General features: G+C 35.5%; 1 protein-coding gene across 2 annotated transcripts in view; it reads right to left on the bottom strand.

The window, feature by feature from the left end:
* Window positions 1-24,072, bottom strand: part of dlgap2b (discs, large (Drosophila) homolog-associated protein 2b) — an 85,791-nt gene that overhangs the window by 31,993 nt on the left and 29,726 nt on the right. The window contains exon 5 of one of the 2 annotated variants that reach the window (XM_073816436.1): window positions 19,260-20,092. The exons of the other annotated variant lie outside the window; for it this stretch is intronic. Coding sequence (XP_073672537.1) covers window positions 19,260-20,092 — 833 coding nt within the window. Of the gene's footprint in view, window positions 1-19,259; window positions 20,093-24,072 lie in introns of those variants that run through there. 2 annotated transcript variants of the gene reach the window in all.

The raw sequence follows: 24,072 nt of genomic DNA, 5'->3' as shown, positions 1-24,072 counted from the left end.
AAAACAAGCTAAGTATCAGGTGTTGTTGTTTTTTGTATTGATTTGCTTTGCTTTCTTTAGATTGTTTTGCCTTAGCTTACTTTGCTTACAGTGTTTTGTTTTGTTTTACTTTATCATACTTTGTTTTGGTGTTTTGTTTTGTCTTTACTGTGTTTAATGTTTCATTGTTTCGCCTTGCTTTGTTTTGTTATTTGTTTTGTCTTGCCTCGCTTTGCTTTATTGTTTTGTTGCTTTGTTTTTGTCTTTGTCTTGCCTTGCCTTCCTTTGCTTTGTTTAATTTTGTTGTTTTTCCTTGTCTTGCCTTACTTTGCTTTTTTGTTTTGTTTTGTTTTGTTTTGTTTTGTCTTGTCTTGCTTTGCTTCACTCTTCCCTATCAGTCGGTCACTCCGAGTCATATTGGTGACCGACGAATTGGGATCTCGATTAGAGAAACCAATCCACTCCGAGTGTAAACTAAAGGAGCCGATGCACATCTTCACGGCATGAGCATAAGAAGCAGCAGGTGCAACGCATGCTCAAGCTTTTCGCGTCGGACGTGAGCAGTTCAACTTTGTTCTGCTCTCCACTTCAGCAGAAGAAAAAACTGAAACAAGTTCAGCACACTCTTAGAGCTCTTGGTTTTGGTGGTACGGCACTTCAGCGGTGGTCGTTTTCCCGTGTCGAGTGGGTTGTACACATCAAATTCCACTCGCCAATGTTCATTGGCCTTTTCTCTTTAGCTCAGAGGTTATAAGTCTCTTAAGCGAGTTCCCATATGTAAAATCTCTGTTCCCTACTTCAGGGAACAGGGGTTACCTATGTAACCTAGACATTTCTTTGTTTTGTCTTGCTGTTTTGATTTGTTTCATTATTTTGCCTTGCTTTTTCTTGCTTTGCTTTTTTTTTTTGCCTTTGCCTTTGCTTTCCTTGCTTTACTAGGTTTCATTGTTTTGTCTTGCATTGTTTTGTTTAGTTTATTTTTGCTTTCTTGTTTTGCCTTGCTTTGTTTAGTTTGTTTGTTTTGTCTTACTTTTACTATTTTATATTACTGTTACTATTTTGTTTAGTTTAATTGCATTTCCTTGCATTGTCTTGCTTTGATTTTTGTTTTTGTTTGTGCCTTGCCTTTCCTTGCGTTGCTTTGCTTAGTTTAGCTGTTTTGTCTTGCTTTTTTTGTTTAGTGTTATTATTTTGCCTTGCATTTTCTTACTTTGCTTTGTTTTGTTTTCTTTTGTTGTTTTTGCTTGTCTTGCTTTGTTTTACTGTTTTGTTTTGTTTCATTGTTCTACCTTGTTTTGTTTGTCTTGGTTTTGATTAGTTTGTTTGGTTGTTTGCCTTTGCTTTCTTTGCTTTACTGTTTTGTTTTTTGCTTTGTTTTCTTGTTTTGCCTTGCTCTGCTCAGTTTCGTTGTTTTGTCCTACTTTATTTTGTTTAGTTTCATTGTTTTGCCTTGCATTTTCTTGCTTTGCTTTTTTTTTGTTAGTTCGTTTTTGCCTTGCCTTGGTTTGTTTCTTTGTTTTGCCCTGCTTTGGTCAGTTTCGTTGTTTTGTCTTGCTTTGTTTTATTTTGTTTCATTGTTTTTCTTTGCATTTGCTTGCTTGGTTTTCTTTTGTTGTTTTTGCTTGTCTTGCTTTGATTTCTTTTATTTCTTGCCTTGCTTTGCTTTTTTTGTTTCATTTTGTCTTGTCTTGCTTTACTTTACTGTTTTGTTTTAATCTGCTTCATTGTTTTGTTTTGCCTTGTTTTGTTTGTCTTGGTTTTGCTGTTTTGCCTTTGCTTTATTGTTTTGTTTTCTTGTTGTTTTGTCTTACTTGATTTTGTTTAGTTTGGTTTGTTGATTTGTCTTGTATTGTCTTATTGCATTGTTTTTTTGCCTCGCCTTTCCTAGCTTTGCTTTGTTTCATTGTTTTGCCTTGCTTTGGTCAGTTTCATTGTTTTGCCTTGATTTGCTTTGCCTTGTATTGTAATATTGTTATTTGTTTGCCTTTGTTTTGCTTTGGCATTCCAGACTTCAGATTAGCATGCATCTTCACTGTGTGGGAATGACTAGCTTTATCGTTTAGTTTTGTATTTCACAAGAAAAGGTCATATGAGTTTGGAGCATAAACACGCTATGTGGTATGGCCTCACTGGGATGTGTGGCTTTACCTGGAGTGGGGGTTTCTGTTCGATCCACACTACAGGCAGTAGGGAGACGAAACTGGATCCCTGAAAGAACAAATGTCATTAGTAGAGCTCGAATAAATCAAATTGTGTTTAGACACAGTCACTGCACCCTGTCTCTCAACATTTCATATTAATTAAAATCAATAAGACATTTTAAACAGTGAACAATATTATTCAATCTGACACCAGTTGTTCAGGTCTCCAGATATCTTCACTTGTGCAATGTCTTATTAGGTAATTAATTTTAAAGTAAATGTTTACAAAAGCCAATTAAACTATAATCAATGGTGTCAGGTTGTTAAAAATGAACAAAGATACACATATTTAAAAAAGGCACATGTATTTAAATCACAAACAGGCCAGAACATTTAGTTATGAATAAAAAATTGGTGGTTGTTAAATGTTTGGCCAAAAGAGGCTCTGGCACATTATTAAGCACTTATTCTTTATGATTTTCTTACCATGTCCTTCGTGTATGATGCAAATATTAATTGAATTCTAACCTTGTGAAAAATAAGTATACTTCAGCATACTTTGTTGTTTTTGATTTTTAAGATTGGAAGTACACTACTAGTACAATTAAGCATGCTTCTTTTCACAAGGGTATTGTCTTCTCCAGTATGCCAATTAAAATAATGCTCAGATTCAGTTCATGTTAATATTATTATATATAACATATCAATTATAGTTTTGCATATGGCAGTTGTGCAATTGCATTTCTACAGTATATGACACTTGGTCATTTTCCAACTTGGTAAGAAAATCATTGAAAACCAAATCATTATTATACACTTCAATACAAAATTTCATTTTATTACACATTTTAGATTTTAAATAATATTTTAAAACTAAAGCAAGTTCATAAAGTAAGTAAAATGAACAATGAAGGCAATGAAGGCAAAAAAAGGGCAAAAAATTAAGGCAAACAGGTGTTTTAAACATATTGGAAATTAAAGATGTAACTAAATGCATGAATGAATTTGCAAAACACTACTTACATTAAATACATTAAATGGAAAAGTTTTTATGAAAAAAAAAATCACTAACAAACTAAATGACATTCTTAGAATATGAACTTCTGTACGATTTTAGTCTATTTAAATTAAATTAAAATGTAGCAATCAAAAGTTATAAGCATATAATTTATAACAACAATCTAAATGAAATACACGAACATTCAAAGATATTGGATCAGTATCAGATTTCAGTTCCAGTACTTCCATAACTGGAAAAGGGGTTAAAATTCACCATTGTGCCAGGTCATTGACTGAAGATTCCAGTAAGAGCGTTGCTTGATCCTGAACGTTTCGTCTGGGTCATCCTTATCATGTGTGCATGGACTCTGACAGTGTGGAAGGTGATATGCTTAATAACTGTGATGACATGGATGAAGGATGATATGAGACACAGGAACAAAAGTAGGCCTATATCAAAACATTTGCACCAGGATGTTTATCTAATGGCCTGGTTGACCAAATATTAGGTGCAACTACTTCTGCAAACATTCTCTACTAAGCTAAAAGTATGCAACAGTATGCAAAAATTAATAAATCACATGACCAAGATGTACATATTTTTATTTTATATTTAGAATCAAATTTTGTGTACAGATATTGTTGGTTAGTCCAATCAAATAATGAGTCACAAGATGGTTGATAAACTTCCCATTCAATGCACATTGCATTGTGGGATACAGTGCCTCACATGTTAAATCAGGGTGTATATGTGCATATGTCAGTAGGTGATTCGGAAACAGCCTACAGTTCTTACTTGATAGAACAACTGTTCACCACCTAGCACCTCACCTATAACCACAATAATTCCACCAACTGGTAAAATAATAAGTGATGGATTTAGAACTCCCTAGGCAGGTATTATAAATGAGTGTGTTGTATAAATTGTGCTGATCAAATGAAGTACATGGAAGATTATTAACTGATTTCAGTAGTCTGACATTAGCATATTGCTAAACTAACAACAACATGGTCTAATAAGCATAAAATAAATAACACAAATGTTTGAGTAAAACCATTTAGACTGAACTATTTTATATAACTGATGATGTATTGTAGAATTATTTAGTGATAAAAATGGACTTTGAGTTTTGACTAATTTCAATAGACTCGTTTACGTGTTTCAATAATGCTTGTGTGGTGGATCAGACATATGGTAAATGATTAATGATTGACTAGATGGCTTTATACACAGGTAGGTGGATGGAGAGAGGGATGTCACGTCTAGTCCATCAGAACCAGGGAGGTGGAGGACGAGTTTGTACACCTCACCTCTTGGTGGAGATCTGAAGTTAGAGCTTGATGACCTTTTTTTCTCAACATACATACATACATACATACATACAGTGGCAATGCCCCCATGAATGTAGAGTGGATGTCATCATAGTATAACACTCCAGTTACTAATGTAACCTTGGTTCCCTGAGATAACGGGAATGGGAACGTTTATGATGCTTGGGAGAAACTTTTCCTCCGGATACTGAAGCCTGATTTGTTAACGTTTATGCAGCCACACAAACCTATAGCATTTTTGCCAACCAAAACCGGAAGAGCCGACTGCCTATTTAAGTTGGAGCTGAATGCTACTTCATCAGAATCTTTTGACTAAAAAGCAGCAGTGTTGATTTGTGTACAGCTGTATAGCACAGAAGGGCACGCAACGCTCAACTGAAAGTGTTTAAATCAAGACATAATTTTTACTTTGTTAATGGCACCCAACCTTTAGAGTGGCCTCTGAAGCACTGACTGGCGAAATTGGCTAGAGTGCTCCACATAAGTCCAGAGGGCAAAGTAAGTTAGCCCCCGTTCATCCTCAGAGGGAGGAAGAGCTAATAGAGTGATTATCTGTGCTCTGAAAGGAGTAGAGAGCACCTTGGATAGGTCCTATGTAGGAACAGTATGAGGTACAGGAGGGTTAAGTCTCCTGGCTCCCCTCAAGAATTTTACAACAAAGTAATTTCTTTCTACCTATTTGCCGGCCACGAGGAAATGGTTTGCCGCAATAGCTGCCACATATGCCTTGAGCATAAAAGGGGTGCACCCCTTATCCAACAGCTGTTGTAAAAAAGTCAGAATGGTCGCTACCTCATAAGAGGATAGGTCTTCATTTCAGACCGCACACCAGTCGGAGTAGATGGAACATTTTAGGTGCATAATGGTTAGCTAATAGCTATAATGTTGGCTACCTGCACAGGGAGCTGCAAAGGCTCTCATCAGGGGGGCACAAATGTAGGCTGCCACAGGGAACCCCTCACTTGAAAGAGATCTTTCCTAAGCAGAATTGGCCAGGGAGCTGTTGCTGAAAAAGGAATAAAGGCAAGGTTTTGCCAAAGTAAAGCTATTGGTAGAATATTAGTAGAGCATTCAGCCTCCCTGATACAGACAAACCTTGGGCTTTCCGTGGCCTTTCCTTTCCTGGCAATTTATGAAGGCCACCACTGTTGTGCTGTCTGAACAGACGAGGACATGGTGCCCTATCTAAAGACTGGCAGGAAGATTTTGAGGGCCTGAGAGACTGCCATCATTTCAAAATAGTTGATGTGCAGGTGTTGCTCCTGGCTAAAACAGGAGCCGAATGCTGGTCTGATACAAGGGAGGGGCCTTTCCAGGGGGCCACAGCTGAGACACAGAGATTGTCCACCTTGAGGTAAAAATGTCTCAGATGCTAGGCGTGAAATGGAACATGGGCTTTTAACCAGCACTGCAAAAGACACATGTGGAGCAGGCCCGGTGGTATCACAGTGGATGAATCTGCCATCAGTTCCAAGATCCTTTGGAAAGTTTTAAGAGGGAGGAAAGCTCCTACTTTAAAAGATGCCACTAGCCGCTGAATTCTCTGTGAGCATTCTGGTGAAAGCCAAGTTTTTGGCTGAGTTGATAACTGCCCCCCCAAAAAAGCGACTAGCCTGGAGACAGACAACTCTTGGCTGAATTAATTCTTAGCCCAAGAAGCTCCAGGTGGCTGAGAAGCAGAGCTTGTATTCTGACTGGGCTAAAACTAGCCAGTCGTCAAGGTAATTCATGAAGCGGATTTCCGTCTGCCTCATAGAAGAGTAAGACACATCCATGCCCTTTGGTAAAAGTGTGCGGAGCCAGGAACAGTCTAAATGGAAGTATTGAACATTGTACATAAGTCTTAAGAATGGTCTGTGAAGGAGGGCTATGTGAATATGAAAGTAAGCGTCTTTCAGATCCACTGATTAAAACCAGTCCCCTTAGCAAACCTGCACAAGGAACCATTTTTTTAAAGTCAGCATTCTGAATGGCTGCTGAATGGATAGGAACTGACCATTAAGGTGTTGCGAAGAGGAGAAGTGCAAACAGTGTAAACAAAACCTCCAACACCCAGAGCTGAATTGGGGTTTAGAAGGCAAATGTAAGGCTTCTTTGAGGGAGGTCCTGACAGATCAGGATGGTTTCTGCAGCTCAGCTTGGAGCGAGGGCCCTGGTGCTTGGGAAAGGAGTAGTGCTTGGTAGGCTAGGGCGCTGTAAGAGCTGAAGCTCTGGCTTGGACTAAGGCTGAATGGGCGAGGAACTGTTGAGTTGGTGGCACCTTCTGGTGACTTGAAATAACCATGAACGCAGTGAAACGTTCAACAAAATTATCAGCATCAGGCCCGAACAGCCTGGAGGGCTGAGACTGAGGAGTCGAGGCAGGCAGTCCTGTCTGCGTCCCTGATCTCTGTGAGGTTTGTCAGAGGTGGCACAAAAGCATCACCAGACTGGCCATTGACCTACTGATCACCTCGGTCTTTGGGCAGAGGTGTGCAGTGATGGCCTCTTCAAGTGGAAGGAGCTTCTCATTACCTTTTTAATCATTGCAGAGGCAGAGGAATGGAAGCAAGCTGAGTAGGGGGCGCACCACAACTTAGTGAGTTTGTCTTGAACTTTATCGTCATGGTCTTCTAGGGCCGACCACTCCAAGCCGAGCTCTTTAATGGCCTTTGTGAGGATGCGGATGAACTCACTGTCTACACTAGGCTGTACACAATTCGATTCTTTTGCCTGGATCCTCCACAGAGCCTGACCAATCCTCAGCACCAAAGGCCACAAGTAACATGGAGTCGTCAGCAGCGTTCTTTTCAGATCCTCCGAAGGAGACCATACTGCTCACTCCAGACTAGGCTCACTAGGGCCACCGATACTCTTGGAAAAAGAGCACCAGGAAATCATCTCGCTGAGGTGAAGGTAAGACAAGTGGGCCTTGTGCCCACGTAAGCTCACTCGGGACCATGTGCTTAGCTCTCTGACTCAAGGCAAGGCAAGACTCATGCTCTTGCAATGAGACCAATTCGTCTCAGTGAGCTGTGCTGCTGAACTCTTTGCACTGAATGAGAAAGACTCTGAGGAAATAGCATTCAGCACAGACTTATATAGGCAGTCAGCTCTGGCTGTTTCGGTGGGCTGAAATGTATTAGGTTTGTGCAGCGGCACAAAATTTAACAAATCAGGCTTGAGTATTCGGGGGAAATGGTGTTTACCTGAAGCGTCATAAACGATAGGGAACTACATTCAACTAAAATCATTCCACACAACATCCTAGTGAAAACTCAATAAATCTCACTTTTTTCAGTTTACATCATTTATATCACTACAAATCTATATAAGTACAATCTTAAATACAGCTACTCTGTCCCACTCTAATACGTGATGGTTAAAAAGTTGCTGTCAATTGGTATTTTTAGGGTAAGATTTAAAATTATTACAATTACATTTTACAACATTTAAATGTAAATGTTTTTAAATATTAAATTGTTTTTAAAATAGTTTTCATTCCCTTTTAAATAATATGTTCTTATTGGCTGAATGTGCTTATTAAAAATGTTAAGAGTTTTACTTAGGACCACTACAGTTATATCACATACTAAAAATAATTTTTTTATTCAGTTTAATTTATGCTATTGCTGCTGTAATCATGCACGATCCCCTGTGAATTCAAATAACAAATCAAACACTTCAACACAAAAAAAAATCAATATTAATAATAATAGCAATAATAATGTGTTTAAAAACAGACAAAGAAATCCTTATAAGATAAAAAAAAAGAATAAGTTGAAAAGAAGACTATAAACTATATAAAATGTAATCTATTTGTAAATGTAAATAGTTCTCTCAAATAGGTGTAAATAATACTTTTTTTTTTCACTTTTTGAAATTTTTTTGTTTTGCTACATAATATGAAAGTAGACAAAACAATGATGTGAAATGAAGTACAACAGGTATATTACAAAGGAGCCCTGTCAGACCTACCGTACATTCTACGCCCCCCAGCTAAGCTACGGGCCCCTAAAATGAAAAAAAAAAAAAAAAAAAGCTTAGTAAGAAGAAAATTTAAAATAAATAAACACAGAAAAAAACTAAAAAAAAAGAACATTGGGCCAAATAATTCAACACTATAAAACATAAACACCTAAACACTATCCCTGAATCATGCATTGTGTCATGCGCTCTCTGCGGTGATGATATGTATGCGTCTTTATTTTTATTAAACAAAGAAACAACAAACAAACAAACAAACACAATTAGGCGAATTCACAAAGAATTTCGTGCAGGTGCTGTTAGTGTACTAAACTACAGCATGAAGCTAGAATATAGTATTTAATAAAAAAATACAAATAAAAAATTATTTTACAATAATGTTACATTAATTTAACATAAATGCTTTGTCAATGATGACATAAGTGATATAAATATAATAATAAAAAAAAAAGATCTAAAGTAGATGTTTAATTTATCTATCATCAGTTCAGTGTTACTTTTATTCTGTGAAATTCTGCCTAAACATATATACAACGCACAAATTAAACAAGAAAAAACAATTCTAACACAAAAAAATAAACACTGAAATTTATCAAATTTAAATCGATTTTGGGTGCACTGGGCAAATTATTTCTCTCTGTTTTACTGACAAAGACGCAAAGCGTTAAAGCAATAGCATTTAATTGATGAACTTTAGTGAAACTTGTGGATTATGATATTTTAATCAGCTGTTAGGACTCTCATTTTGACGGCACCCATTCACTGCAAAGAATCCATTGGTGAGCAAGTGATGCAATGCTGCTTTGATAAAGAAACAAACTACACTTCTACATCTTTGATGGCCCAAGGGTGAGTAAATCTTCAACAATTTTTTAGTTAAGGGATGTGAAGTCTAATTAATGCTTTGTCTAGACGTTTTAAATCATTTCTGTTCTTACATTATGTAAAACACAGTTCTATAGCAAAATCCTGTCCCCTCATAAACCTGAGGTGTATTTTCTGGGAAGCATTATAGCTAAACTTCATCAACATTACCTAAAATATAAAACAACTAAAATGTACAGTCAACACTCACAATTAAAACTTAATTATGATTGGTAAAAATGAGCCTTTGCCACAATTAAAATTTATTCATTCATTAGTTTGTAAGAATTTCACAGGATTTCACAGAAATATGATTTTTATTACTTATAAAAAGCCAAGCAAGAGTTGATGTCAGTGTTAATGACATGTTTGCAAGGGACTTTAATTTATATGATTAAACATTTCTGTCAATTAAAGGGTCCGAGAGATGAATGCATTTGTAGTATTCTTTTTTATTTGTTTTTCGAATTCTGCCTATTATGTTAATATGTTTGCTTATAGAAGAAACATACTTTCGAAATGGTTCACTCGTTTTCTTCTTTTAAACACTTCTTTGAGCACAGCAGTGTAGCTATGATCCCACATGAAATTCTGATGTCAAATGATTGAATATACCTGCACAATCCATGTCATATTTGATAATCATTTCATTTTTTTTCATATATATTTATCTCTTGAAGGAAAAATAAAATACATAAGGCATGTATACATTGAAAAAAATCAAAACAAATTAAAATCACAGTTAATCTGGAAAGATAAGCACATATAACAAGTTCTGAAACATTAAAGGACTTCAAAAAATGAAAAATATATCATTTATTCATCCTCAAATCATTCCAAACCCTTGGTTTATGGAACATGAAAGTCATACAGATTTGGGATGAAACAAGGGTGAGTAAATGATGACCGAATTTTCATTTTGGGATGAAAACTAAGAAAATTAATCCCTCTACACTCTTAAAAATGAAGATGCTTCATGATGCCATAGAAGAAACTTTTTGTCTAAATGGTTCCATAAAGAACCTTTAACATCTGAAGAACCTTTCTGTTTCACAAAAGGTTCTTTGTGGCAAATAAGGTTCTTCAGATTATAAAAAAGTAAGCAAGAAATGGTTCTTTGACTGAATGGTTCTTTGAGGAACCAGAAATTGTTCTTCTATGGCATCGCTTGAAGAACCTTTTGAAGCACCTTTATTTTTAATTTATTTGTAATGTTGATAGCCATATTGTTAGAACTCCACTCATATAAATTTAGTTTGGACAATTCATGGTAGTTTTAGCATTAAATTATAAGCAAGCTACATATTTAAAATCCTTTTTGGTTTTTGGTGATCGCATTAAATCCCATTATCCCAATAAATCATCATCATGGCATCTAAATTTCACAGCTACAGAGCACACATTGCCTTATTCATTTATAACCATACTGTACATACTTTTTCAGTATTGACAATGGTAAAAAAAATGTAGCTGCTACTTTGAAACAGTATGAATTAGCATAACAAACAAAGGCAAATACTTCTAACAACATTAGTAACAGCAACAAAAGAGGCAAAGGGTTACAATAAATGCCTGAGATTCATGCAAGGTTTGTCAAAAAATATCTAAGGGCTTCGTTTTCATGGCCCTTTAAGTGCTGTTTGAAATGAAATAGACACATGTTAGTGACTCGTACAGATAAACACAGGACTTGCATAGAATGAATGAAAATCAGGAGAACATTTGCAATATCATCAGCACCTTTAAACAAACATTGTTTCATTCCCTGAACATGGCTCTTAGCAAATCAAAAACAGAAATGACAACTGGAACAATTCAGCAGCCTATTGCACCTCTGTGGGAATATAACATTATTTTATGTAGGGTGGGTTAGTTGTTTTATAGAAGAATGTATAAGCTCTCAATATAAAGAAATGGTGAGTAATAAACGAATAAATTGTATCTGAATGTTGAATAACAGTTCCTAGGTCATTTTTACACCACAAAAAATAATGCATCATATAATTTTCTTAACATTATATAATTCCCTTTTAGCTGTTAAAGGATTAGTTCACTTTCAGAACAAAAATTTACAGATAATGTACTCTTCCCCCTTGTCATCCAAGATGTTCATGTCTTTCTTTCAGTCGTAAAGAAATTATGTTTTTTGAGGAAAACATTTCTGAATTTTTTTCCATATAATGATGGTCTGTGGTGCCCATTGAACTTCCAAAATGCAGTTTACATGCAGCTTCAAACAGCTCTAAACGATTCCAGCCGAGGAAGAAGGGTCTTATCTAGTCTCAGCCTCAGACGTCACGCCCACGGAACATTGGCTAAATGTCTGATGCATATGGTACACTTAACTGGAAACACTTCAGGAATGTCAAAGTCGTCATCTGATTAGTTGAATTTGATCGGATATCCGGAACACGCGAGTGTCGCGTTTATTTTCGGTCCGCCGGGAAACAAAGTGCAGACTGATTTACTCGCATTTTGCTAAAAGGTGCTTATGCAGACGCCTTTGTTGTTATACACATTTGCGACATTCGCGAACAAATTACTGACTTACTGCTTGTTCTCCCTCTTCTTCGTTAACTTTCAATGCTGGTTATTTCAATGACTGACTTGTTGCACACTTGTCTGTTGTTGTGGGGGCAACGAAACGAACTGTGATTGGTTGTTTGACATGTCGGTCAAACGGTCTTATGGGTGGGCCTTGGCCAATTAAAGCTGCCATGAATTCCAGACCTTCAGCCGTTAGTCTGAAGGTCTGGCTACTTGAGACTAGGTCTTATCTAGTGAAACAATTGGTTATTTTCAAAACAAATTGACAATGTATATACTTTTTAACCTCAAATACTCGTCTTGTCTAGTCTCTGCGATGTGCATGCATAGTCTGTGTAATCCAGATTAATACAGTTAGGGTATGTCGAAAAACTCCCATCTCGTTTTCGTCTTCAACTTCAAAATCGCCATACATCACAGGAGAAAGACAGACCCAGTGTTTACAAAGTGAACATACAAAGAAGATCAAATGCCTATTACAAAAAAAAGTGAAACAGCATTGTAGGACAATTTTGAAGTTGAAGACGAAAACGAGATGGGAGTTTTTTGACATTCCCTAACTGTACTGACCCGGATTACACAGATTACAGAGAAAGACAAGCATTTGAGGTTAAAAAGTATATAATTGTCAATTTGTTTTGAAAATTACTGATCGTTGCACTAGATAAGATCCCTCTAAAGCTGCATTTAAACTGTATTTTGGAAGTTCCAACTTGAGGGCACCATACATATCCACTATATGGAGAGAAATCCTGAAATGTTTTCCTCAAAAAACATAATTTCATTACGACTGAAGAAAGAAAGACATGAACATCTTGGAAGACAAGGGGGTGAGTACATTATCTGATCATTTTTGTTCTGAAACTAATCCTTTAATGTTTTCTTATGGCTAAAAACCATTCTCTGGATAAAGCTCATCATGAAATAACATATCATAGATTTCTACACCATGGACATTTACAATATAATAGTACAATGTCATAATATACTTTTAAAATCCATACATTTTTCAATCATTCTCATTGTCAATGTTTTTCAAAGTGATTCTCTTATTTCTGACAGAATAAAAAGATGAAGCAACATATTCTACACTGTAAAAAGTTTTCACCAGTTTGAACTTAAAAACTTTTCGTAAAAGTCATTTCAACTCATGACAATAAAACTTGTTAAAATGACTTGTACATTATTGATTTAACTTATGAGTTGAAATTACTTGTATTTAAAGTTGATTTAACTTAAAATGTTAAGGCAGCAGCTGCTGAACTTAAGGTTTTAAGATTAAACTGGTGAAAAGTTTTTATAGTGTATAAACACAAAGCAAGTTAAGAGGCCCAAACAATATATCTTCACTACTTTAAGGAACAGTTCACATAAAATTAAAATTCTATCCACAGGTGAAATATGTTTCAAAATCATATTTCAATGGGGTCAAATATTGTTTTGGATCTGACTTTCATTTCAAAACAGTTATTTAAAAAAAAAATCTCCTTTTGCGCTTACACTGTAAAAAGGTTTCATCAGATTCAACTTAAAAACCCAAGTTCAGCAGCTGCCTTGTAGTTTTAAGCAGATTTAACTTAAAATTTTAAGTAATTTTAACTTATTACAATAAAAATGAGTTGATTTAACTTGTGAGTTGAAATGACTTAAGTTGATTTAACTTAAAATTTTAAGGCAGCTGCTCAACTTAAGTTTTTAAGTTGAAACTGGTGAAAACTTAGAAAGTCACGTAGGTTTTGAAAAAAAAAGGTAGAGTAAATGACAGAATTTTCAAGTCTGAGTAAACTATCCCTTTAATGTAGCAAAAAAAGTGTCCTTTCATTGATCGCTGATAAAATAATTGTAACATTTGAAGGCTATCATCTCATACCAACTGCTAGATCAGTTAAACTCTATAAATCAATATCTCCCATGTGCAACAGGACACACATTAGCAAGATCTCACTCACAGATTGATGAGTTTAAAATTACATCACTAGTGATGACGGTGTCAGTACATTCAAACCGTGCCACTCTGTGTGTCGCAAAGGAGCAAGGGCGTTTGACAGTGTCTTTAATGCCAGAAGGCTTAGAGTTAATGGATTTAACATGGTTTCATTGAATAGCTGTTTTAATGGATGCTCGATGTTGTTGAAAATATCCAAGTATAAAATATAATGATCATAAATAGTAAATTTCTTAATTTACTCAAAGTAAATGAAGATATTTATGAAATTACTTTTGTTAGTTGAGAATAAAAACATTTGTTACTGCTCAATGGCAACATGGCAGCACTGGCAAAAATGAATAATTAATTTAATTGTAATATTGTAAATTAAACTGGTCTTTTACACTCTTTAATATTTGTTCTGACATTATGGTATAACTCAATTTTCTTTTTTTATGGTTTTACTAAAAGAAAAAACAAGTGGTCCTGCAACAACAAATGGAATTAAACTAGAAACTTTCAACCGACTTTTCTTAAAATCACACTAGTTCAGCAGTCTTCTTTTTTCAGCAGTGGCTTAAAATGTACTTAATTGTTAACAGACAAATATTGCCTTAAACTTTGGCATATTGATAGGTATTTTTAGTAAACAAAATAGTTTCATATAGCCTCTGTTCTAAATAAACTACTTAAACCTAGTACATAAAAATATATTGTGTTAAGGAATGTTCATTTTATATTTTTTAAGATAATACCTATTTTTCTATGCTAATTATATTTAGAAATGGAGGAAAAATGCGTTTTATAAGCGTCACAGTGTCTCATTTCTTTTGTATTATGGTGGCACATGGAGATTGAATGTCCTGAAAGCAATCCCATAAATATGTAAGTAAATATGTAAATAAAGTAAATTACATGACTTGATTTAAATAAAATTAAATTTTTTGTGTACATATATTTTGTACATATAGGTTCCACATGCTGTGTGTGTCCTGTGGAGACAAATTCACATGGTCCCTTAAATGCAGAACAAGTGACTTGAAATGGAAAATGTTTAATGGAGAATTAATATCCAGGACATTGGAGTAGATGATTATGTAAAATCCCCCCCAAAAAATAACAGAAAGGGGAAGTTTAGCATCTGTTTTGCATTATATATTCTTAATTAAAATGAATAAATAAATAGACGTTTGTGTGTGTAGGAGGTAGGGGTGGGGGGTGGCGGTTATGTCAAGGTCACAGCTATAGAACATTTTTTGAGAAAAACTGTATTATAATTATAGGAGAAGACATTTTGTGAAGCTATGTAGAAAGTACAAAACTACAGTAGTGCTGAGCAATAATCATTTTCATTTCTATAATTCAGATTGCAATTTTAGAATAACTAAAATGTGACCCCGGGTCACAAAACCAGTCATAAGTGAAATATAAAAGCTGAATAAATAAGCTTTTATTGATGTATGGTTTGTTAGGATAGGACAATATTTGGCCGATATATAACAATTTGAAAATCTAGAATGTGAGGGTGCAAAAAAATCTATTAGGAAAATCAACTTTAAAGTCTAAATTAAGTTCTTAGCAATGCATATTACTAATCAAAATTAAGTTCTGATATATTTACGGTAGGAAATTTACAAAATATCCTAATGGAACAAGATCTTCAAACAGAAAAATCGATCATTTTGACCCATACAATGTATTTTTGGCTATTGCTACAAATATACCTGTGCTACTTAAGGTTTTGTGGTCCAGGGTCACAAATTGTATGTGTTGGGAAATTTTGGTGAAAATGGGCGATTTTCAAATTGCCATTACCTGATTTGATATTTAATACTAAATAATAGTCAATCAAATCATACAAAATTTGTCAATAATTTTAGTTAGGACTTATCTATAATTAAAACTGAGATTTTAGATATTTTAAGTGTATTCAGGATACAAAATGTGTATTTACTGAGAAGGGGACAGCTGTGTTAATCGGGTCAAATTCAGGAAATTCTGAAATTATTACAATTATTTGTGAGTTGAGGTATGTGGGACTTCATGACTTATTATACAATTAAAATGACTTTAAACATTATTTTTCCCACATACATACATAATAACATTTATGAAAGGAACATTATATTTCTAGACACGTTTCAATTACAGTCTTAATCAGACATACTTCGAAAGAGATATGTTATTGGTTATTTATTTATATGTATGTGTGTGTGTATAATCAGTGTTGGGGAATAACTAGTTATATGTAACGGAATTACATCATTTAATTACAAAATAAATGTAATTGTAATTAGTTACAGTTACTGAGAAAACGTGTAATTAAATTACAGTTACTTCTGAAAAATGTCAGCGATTACAAAGGGGATTACATCTGAATTTTTTCACACACTCACCCCCACTTACAGATCTAATTGACTTCTTTGATAAATTGCAATTAAATTGACTGCTCTAAATTGAGACACCAATGTTTCAGGAGTTTAGAACACAGAATAGGACACATGCTTATTCGATAACTGTTTTATTTCCTATTTGGGTTTATAAAATTTTTTTTAAAGATTGTTTTTTTCCAAGGCATTGCTAGATGCTCGTGTTTCCTGTCATAACTATGCAGACATTTAATTTCAAACCCAGTGTCACAGCTATTAAACTATTTCTTATGATGTTATTTATGTTATGATCTTGTTATGACATATAGTGCAACTGTGCTCACGGTGATCCTAATATAAATAAAAGGCATAAAAATATCCCCCAAAAAAGTTTGAATTTGTGGTGGCTGTGCTTTAAATTAAATTATTACACGGTACTGTGGAATGCTTAATTCTGATTGGTCAGTCACGACATTCAGGGCAACTTAAGTCAGTGCTATATGCTTGATATTTTTTTCTTGGCGGAAGCTTTGTGTTTGGTTAGCTAATAAATTATTAAAGCTTAATTCAATATTATGTGGACAATTTCTTAATTCTGTCATCCTGGTATCGTGGACTCTATTGTTTCATACAAACGCAGCTGCTGCCATTTTTATTTATTTTTTTATTTTTTGTACACTGTAATGGATTATAAGATAACTAACAAACTAGTACTACTTCCTTAATTATTTATGTGGTGAAATGTTGTGTAAGAAAACTGGTAAGACTGCACTGTATACCTAAAATGTCTAATTTGAACTTGCCATTTTCTAGCAACTGATTTCTTCATGGAAGCTTTGCGTTCAAATATTTCACCCAGATCAGTGTTTTGTGTCTAATAATTTTGACCTAAACATCTAAATAATCTACGAAGCAGTTGTGTAATAAGTGGGATAATTTTGTTGATAATGTAGCCAGTTGTTACCGCAAAATAAAGATGTATATTATCCCTTACTTATTTCAAGTGATGAAGGATTTTGAAAGTCTGACAATAATCAATGTTGAGTGCTACTGTAAGATTAACTCTGCCTGGTTTAAATGTTTCAAAATGAATAACAGTTGAAAATATTTGAAATTTTGAAAAGTAATCAAAAAGTAATTAAAAGTAATAAGTTACATTACTTTTATAAAGTAATTGAAAAGTTACACTACTTATTACATTTTAAATCAAGTAACTTGTAATCTGTAACCTATTACATTTCCAAAGTAACCTTTCCAACACCGTGTATAATTTAGTACAAGGCACAAAAAAAAAAATGTTTACTCACGTGTTAAAATGATAGTGGTTTAGATTCTGTAATGATTAACTACTGGTACTTTGCACAACTGTAACTGTATCTTTAGAATTGAGAGTAGAGTAAAAAAAAACACTTATAGAGAAATCTGAAATTGAGACGGATACCTATTTTGAATTGTTCAGTGAAATAAATTGCTGCTTTTTCAATACTTGATTGAAGTATTTCATTAATAAAATGATGTACCGCTCAGCACTACTTTGTAAATGGTCCGCATATGCTAGTACTGTAAGTACACATTGCAGATGTAGAGTTACAGTAAATATGATAAGGGCTTCTGCTTGAGTGAAAATTAAAATTTAGTGACTTCTTTAAATCAATCTATATGTAACATGTAACCTGGGAAACTGAGAAGGAAAAGCTCAACATGATTGCTGTGCATGATCCATCATTTTCAGCAAAAGTGTTGTGTGACAGTTATAGAGCTGTTGAGTTTACGGTTCAGACTAATATAATAGGTTTCCTTTAAAAGGTTTTTAGAACAGATGATTTTGTTGTCAAATAAGTTCAAATAGGTTGTTCTACAACATACATTACAGAGTCACAGTTCAAATGTGAATTTTTGAACTTTGAAAAGTTGCTACGTAAGAACATAAATGGTGGTCCATTAAGAACTGGCAGGAAACAAATGTGCAAAAATTTTACCTTTCAACAACTTGTCACTGGGGCAGTACCCTCAAAGAGACACTTCTGTACCTTCTTTACCTCTAAAGGCAGCATAATAATACCTTAGAGAAGTAAAATGTATAATATGTAATACATATAAAGGTATAATATGTACTTTTATGGTACTATTATGAACACTTCAGCAGTAAAGAAGGTACAAAGGTACCCTTCTGAGGTCACTGCCCCAGTGATAAACTGTTTGTACTTTTTCTACAATGCACTTATTGTGTTCATGTTGTGTTGCACAATGCTTTAGCTGCTATTGTGTAGGTAATTACAACAGTGTAATTACAGATGTAATTACATGCATGTCATTTTTTAAATGTAAAAACATGTATGCACACAATAGGTGCATTATAAAATAATACTTTTAAACATTAGTGCATAGAAGTTAATATAGCATGTACACTAACAATGTTGTAGTTGTAGTTCCTAAGTAGCAACTTGATAGCAAGCACACAATTCTTAACCACACACGTTATTATACTCAAATAAAACTCAACTGGATGTATAATGTACAAAAATCTATTCAAAATTCCAGAGGGAACCTGTGGCAAATTAGCCTTTCGTGATGGCCTACAAACTTCGATTTGTCACTAAAGTTAATGGTATTCTGTATTTTCACCCAAGTCTCCAAAAAAGTAAAATAACTAACTTAAAAACAATGCAAAGACGTATATTAAAGGTATCTGACGAATTTAAATGTATTTAGCTTTATTCGATAAATGTTAAATTTATAATTTAAAAATGTGCGTCTTTCAACTATAACCTCATAACCTCTTTTGGTCAGACTGAGTGGTGAAATAATTCACTACTGTCACACAAAAACTGCTTTAGCCATGGACAAAACACCGACAGTGACAGTCAGACAAATTGCGACATTCCTTACAATGCGAATGACATTCATGATTCATTTCTGTGGTGATGTAAACAGATTTTATGATCCGGCACAGCAAATGGTTCCTTCTAGAATAGATACACTATCCCGATTATGCCGAAACGGCACCTTCTCCTTTTGGCATTTGAGCCAAGCTATCATCTTAGCCAAGAGAAAAGGGACAAGCTCTTCTCTGGATGCAGGTGTAAAGTGTTGATTCCGAAACAAAGTCAATGCCTGTTCCAGTGATAAAAATGATCAGAAGGATAGAGATAAGTAGGACATTGGTCCACTAGTGTACTTTCTGCACCAGAGTTCAAGGCTGGCGCTTCTTTGACCGTCCGCTCGACTGCAGTTCTTCTTCTTCTTGCCAGTGTCCAGTTTAGACCGTCCCAATGGTTTGGACAGTGGTGGGCCGGTGGTGGGTCTATCTGGACTGGCAGGACTAGTTGGGCTGTTGGTGGCCGTGGTTCCTTCAGGAGTTCCCTCAGTGATCTCGATGCGTGGAGGCTCCATCAGGTCAAAAATGTTGAAGGCAGCCGGTTCGGGCTGACACATTACTGAGGCGTCTGCAGTGTTTTGTCTCACCAGACCGTTAGCGCCAGTCTGGACGCCAACGGACACCCTCTCGCTGGTGCTGGAAGTTGTACCGGTGGCAGCTTCCCGGCACATCGTCCACATGTTATAGCACTGGGTGAAATTAAAGAAGTTGCTGTTGAAAGTCTTGAGCTCTCCACAGACGTCCCTGCGAAGCTCCGCTAGCTCGTAGCGCATCGCTGATATCTCCTCTTTCCACTGCATGTTGAAGGCGGCCACCATGTTTGCGGACTCCTTGAAAGCCTGAATAGCCTGCGGGACAGGAGGATCTGGTGGGGGCTGGGACGGGGGCGGACACGGGACTCGGTAGCCATGTGTGGAGGTAGGAGGAACAGAGATAGCGGTGACTGTGGAACTGGTGCTGTGTTGACTACGTGCAGCGTTTTCTCTTTCAAACCTCTCGATTTCCTGATAAGCCGAGGAGCTGGCGCCATCATCGTCCTCAATCAAATCCTCATTTAGCAATGAGGTGCCCTCCATTGCATCATACCCCTCTGGAAGACAAATTTAAATATGGAGATAGGGAAATTTAAAGGGATGAACAGCTGTGGTATTCGGCGAAGCCTCTCACTTTATCTAATGTCAACACTTGTGTCTCAATTTAGCAGTATGTGAGTAAATGCCCTGTACACACAATTTTGCGTGCTACATTGATTCCTGAAAAATGTCTAAATTTTACCTTTAGGGGTACAACAACAAATGAACACCTTTGTACCTTCTTTACCCCTACAGGGTTCGTAATAGTATCATTAGAGTGCATATTGCTACTCTAAGGGTACATACTACTACTTTAAGGTACTAACATGCATCCTTTAGGGTTAAAGAAGGTATAAAGGTGTCTCATTAAAGATAATGCCCCTGTGAAAAGTTGTTGTACCCTAAAGTGAAATTTTTGCAATTCTGACAGTATACGGAGAGATACTGAATAATAAGTTAGAAGCAGCAGTGGGAAAGCAAATAATGTAATGCTAAATGCTAAAGCAGGCTAGTAAAATATTTATGTTTGTTTTTCACAGGAAGCAAGTACATTTATCCGTTTCCAACTAGGTTTAATGCAGGGGCGTATATAGACCCATTTTACTGTGGCATGAGCCCAAGTTAAATACTGCTATGTCCAAATAAAATATTACTGATGAATGTTTGTGTTAACCTGAGAATAACTTTCATCATTCAGCAATCAAGTCATGTGGCTTATATCAGCTGTTTAGAATCAGTGTTGCAAGAATTGCTCTTTTTTTAACCAACTGGTCAAATGGGTTTGCAAAAAGGTCTGAAATTGTTTGTGATTCAGTTGAACAGTTCACTCATGCATTGAATCATTCAACCCAGGCTCACTAAAAATATGTGCCTCTGCCTATTTTATAGCTTATAAGTATGAATCGCTGCCGTTTGTGAACACTAGAACACTAAATGAACACTAGAGGCAGTAAAACTCTGACAACTTTAATTCCTTTTCACACAAATTAGTATTTACAAAGCCAGAGTTCTGATTAAGAAAGCTCGCATTAGTTGCTTACGCTATACTGCCCTCCAAAGGCAAAGCGCAGTAACTACACATTTGTTAAAATTTTAGTTAAGGCTTAAAATGGACTTTGTGACAACTGTTTTGTCTTGTGGCAAAGTCTCCTGGTTTAATTTTGTCCTGTTTCAGAGAAACGTTCAGAGAAACGAGAGTGTCAACATGTTTGACTAGCTGTTGTAAAAACTTTAAAGGCATTTTTCTCAGTTTCAGTGTTCGCGTAGTTACTGCACTTTGCCTTTGGAGGGCAGTATACAGTGCCGCACTTGTGAGGTAAAACGCTCTACGATTCCTGTGAAACTAGCAACCTAGTCTCATGACAAAAACGTACCTGTAAAAACTTTTACACAAGAAGTGAAATACGAAATACCAACACTAAAGGCGGTAAAATATCCGTTTTTTTCCCCCCGAAACAGATGAACATACATATGGTACATTTTATGCTAAAGGCTAAGTGGCACACAGATGTGACTACCGTGCAAGCACACATCAACATAGTGCCATTTTTGTCACACAGTACAATTGCTTTTGCATTATTGTAAGGGAAAGGTGTAGACGTTAATAAAACGCAATGTAATTGGTAGAAAACTGAATTTATTATTAGTTTCCAGCCACAGCTGTATCAACCATGTTTTATGTGACGTCGGTTTTGTACGTCACAGCAGTTCTGAATTGTAATGTATGTTAAGTTTTTAAAATAACGTACCATCTGTACTACACCTAAATTTAGTAGATAGTATGAACAAAAGTGAATGTTGCGTAAAAACGCAATCGCAACCATGCCGTTTTAGCTTGTTGTTTTGATGTCTCATCTTCCAGTTATTTCATTGTAAGTCATGCTTCTCATGGGATTCGTACCCAAGAATTCTGCAAGTACAATTCCGTGCTGCCTGAACAAGCTTTTTAAATCAGGAAAGCGATACATATTGAACTGTAATCATAACTGTGTACAAAAATGATTTCAAGTGCTCCCTGTTTTACTGCGTCTAGTGTTCATTTTACCAAGCAATCTTGTTACATCCAGAAAGCGAAACACATGGAGCTGTAATTATAACTGTGTATGAAAACCATTACAAGTACTTGTGTTTTACCACCTCTAGTGTTCATTTCTGTTAGAAACTGCAGTGATATGTACCTATTGGTACGTATGTAGCATCTTGTAAAACAGCTCCCACCATGAGACCAGGTTGGAAACTACAGTTCGACAAAACAGCTCACATCCACGTATAAGAAAGTTAAAATATGGTTGCATCTTTGAATGGATTTTTATATAGCTTTTGTTTTTGGTAACGAAATCAGGTAGGTTTAGGGTTGGGTTTGGTGTGGGCAGTATGTTATTCTCCAACAGGATAGAGCATTAACTTTTTAGTGACACTCTACGGACATTTGAATTCTGAACAGCTGCAATATGTGCCAAAAGCAATGTAATAAAAACGCTGCAATATGTGCCAGTTACAATGTAATAAAAACATGACCATGGTTACATACTGAACATGCATTTTAACACCATTCGCTGGACATTTCACTTTGAAACAGCTGCGAAACATGCAATAAGGTATGTAATATAAGTGTTGCAGAAATGTGCTCCACAAGCACGTATTTCCAGTGAGCCTGGATTGGAATTGTTTGCAGCGGTTCCTTACACCAAAATAGTAATGGGATATTTTATCAAACTGGATGATGTGGATATTATTTATAATCTATCCCACTGTACATATGTAACAAACAAAGTTTTGTCTATCTCTTTATTGCTTGTGACTTGTAAATGGGCTGCAGGTAAAGATAAAAAAATACTGATAAAAGCCAAGAAACGCCCCTGGTTTAATTAAGGATTTCATGTTAAAAATTTACTGAATTAAATTTATTGCACATTGTGCGGTCAGGGTCTTTCACCTTTTTTTACTCACATACATTTAGCTTTCAGATATGTGTTTACACTGCCTTCTCACTCACGTCAAAGAACATCTCATCTCTTAGGCCTTTCCATCTCTTCACAGCATAACCGATAATAAAAGCAGTATCTCACTGCTATTAACCACCTTTTATTCATTTAGCAAATCACAGAGCATTCTGGCAAATGTGGAGGCTAATTTTAAGGACTGTCTTGTTTTTGTGCAACAGAAAAGATGAAAAGGCAATAAAATGTCACGCAATCATTCAGGCAAGGAGGTATGAACCCTATTGAATATGTTAAAAAAGCCCATCGAGCTGATTGGACCATGTGGAGATAATGGGGCGGGATTAAGAAGAAACACGATCCAATAAAGTCCTTTGTGAGGGCTGCACCAGGCAGAGGCTGCAATCCCACTGTCCATCACAGCTGAAATCTTCCACACCAGCTCTTACTTCCAACCGCATTTTGCTGGCCACGTTTGTCCTCCAAGGATGCCAAGGTTGGTATAAAAATTAAGAGAAATGTTAAAAGTGACCAAACCATTTCTAAAATACAAAATAAATAAATAAATACATTAAAAAAAATAATAATGTTTTTCAGTCGGTCATTTCCATTTCGAACATTTAATGTTCTGGGTTCAATTGACATGATGTTGATTACCACAAAATTTAAAGTCATCCCTCAGTTTGTAAAAACAAACAAACAAACAAACAAACAAAAATGCATTTACAGATACAGTAATGCTCTTGCAATAGAGTTCTGTGGGCGAAGGCGCATAGATACAAAGTATTGCAAAAAGTATCGCCACAAGCCTTAAATGTTAGACATGTGAACATGAGACTAATGTGATAATATCACTAAAACTTTACTGACTTTTAGTAGCTGTGTTTCCATTACTCTACAAATTGTGTCAAATTAAATTTCAAAATGAAAATACCTAAAATGGAAACACTCCAATAAATTGCAAAAAAAGTTTTTGCGCTTACATGAGGTGGTTCTTCAGGCAATTAAAAAAAAGGATTATTTACTCTAGGCCACTCTAGTCAATGCTTGTGTTTATA

Source organism: Garra rufa, chromosome 13 (genome assembly GCF_049309525.1).
Source record: "Garra rufa chromosome 13, GarRuf1.0, whole genome shotgun sequence".
In the NCBI taxonomy this organism is placed as follows: Eukaryota; Metazoa; Chordata; class Actinopteri; order Cypriniformes; family Cyprinidae; genus Garra; species Garra rufa.
Note: the sequence above shows the minus strand (reverse complement) of the source record. Positions and strands in the feature narration are given on the sequence as shown.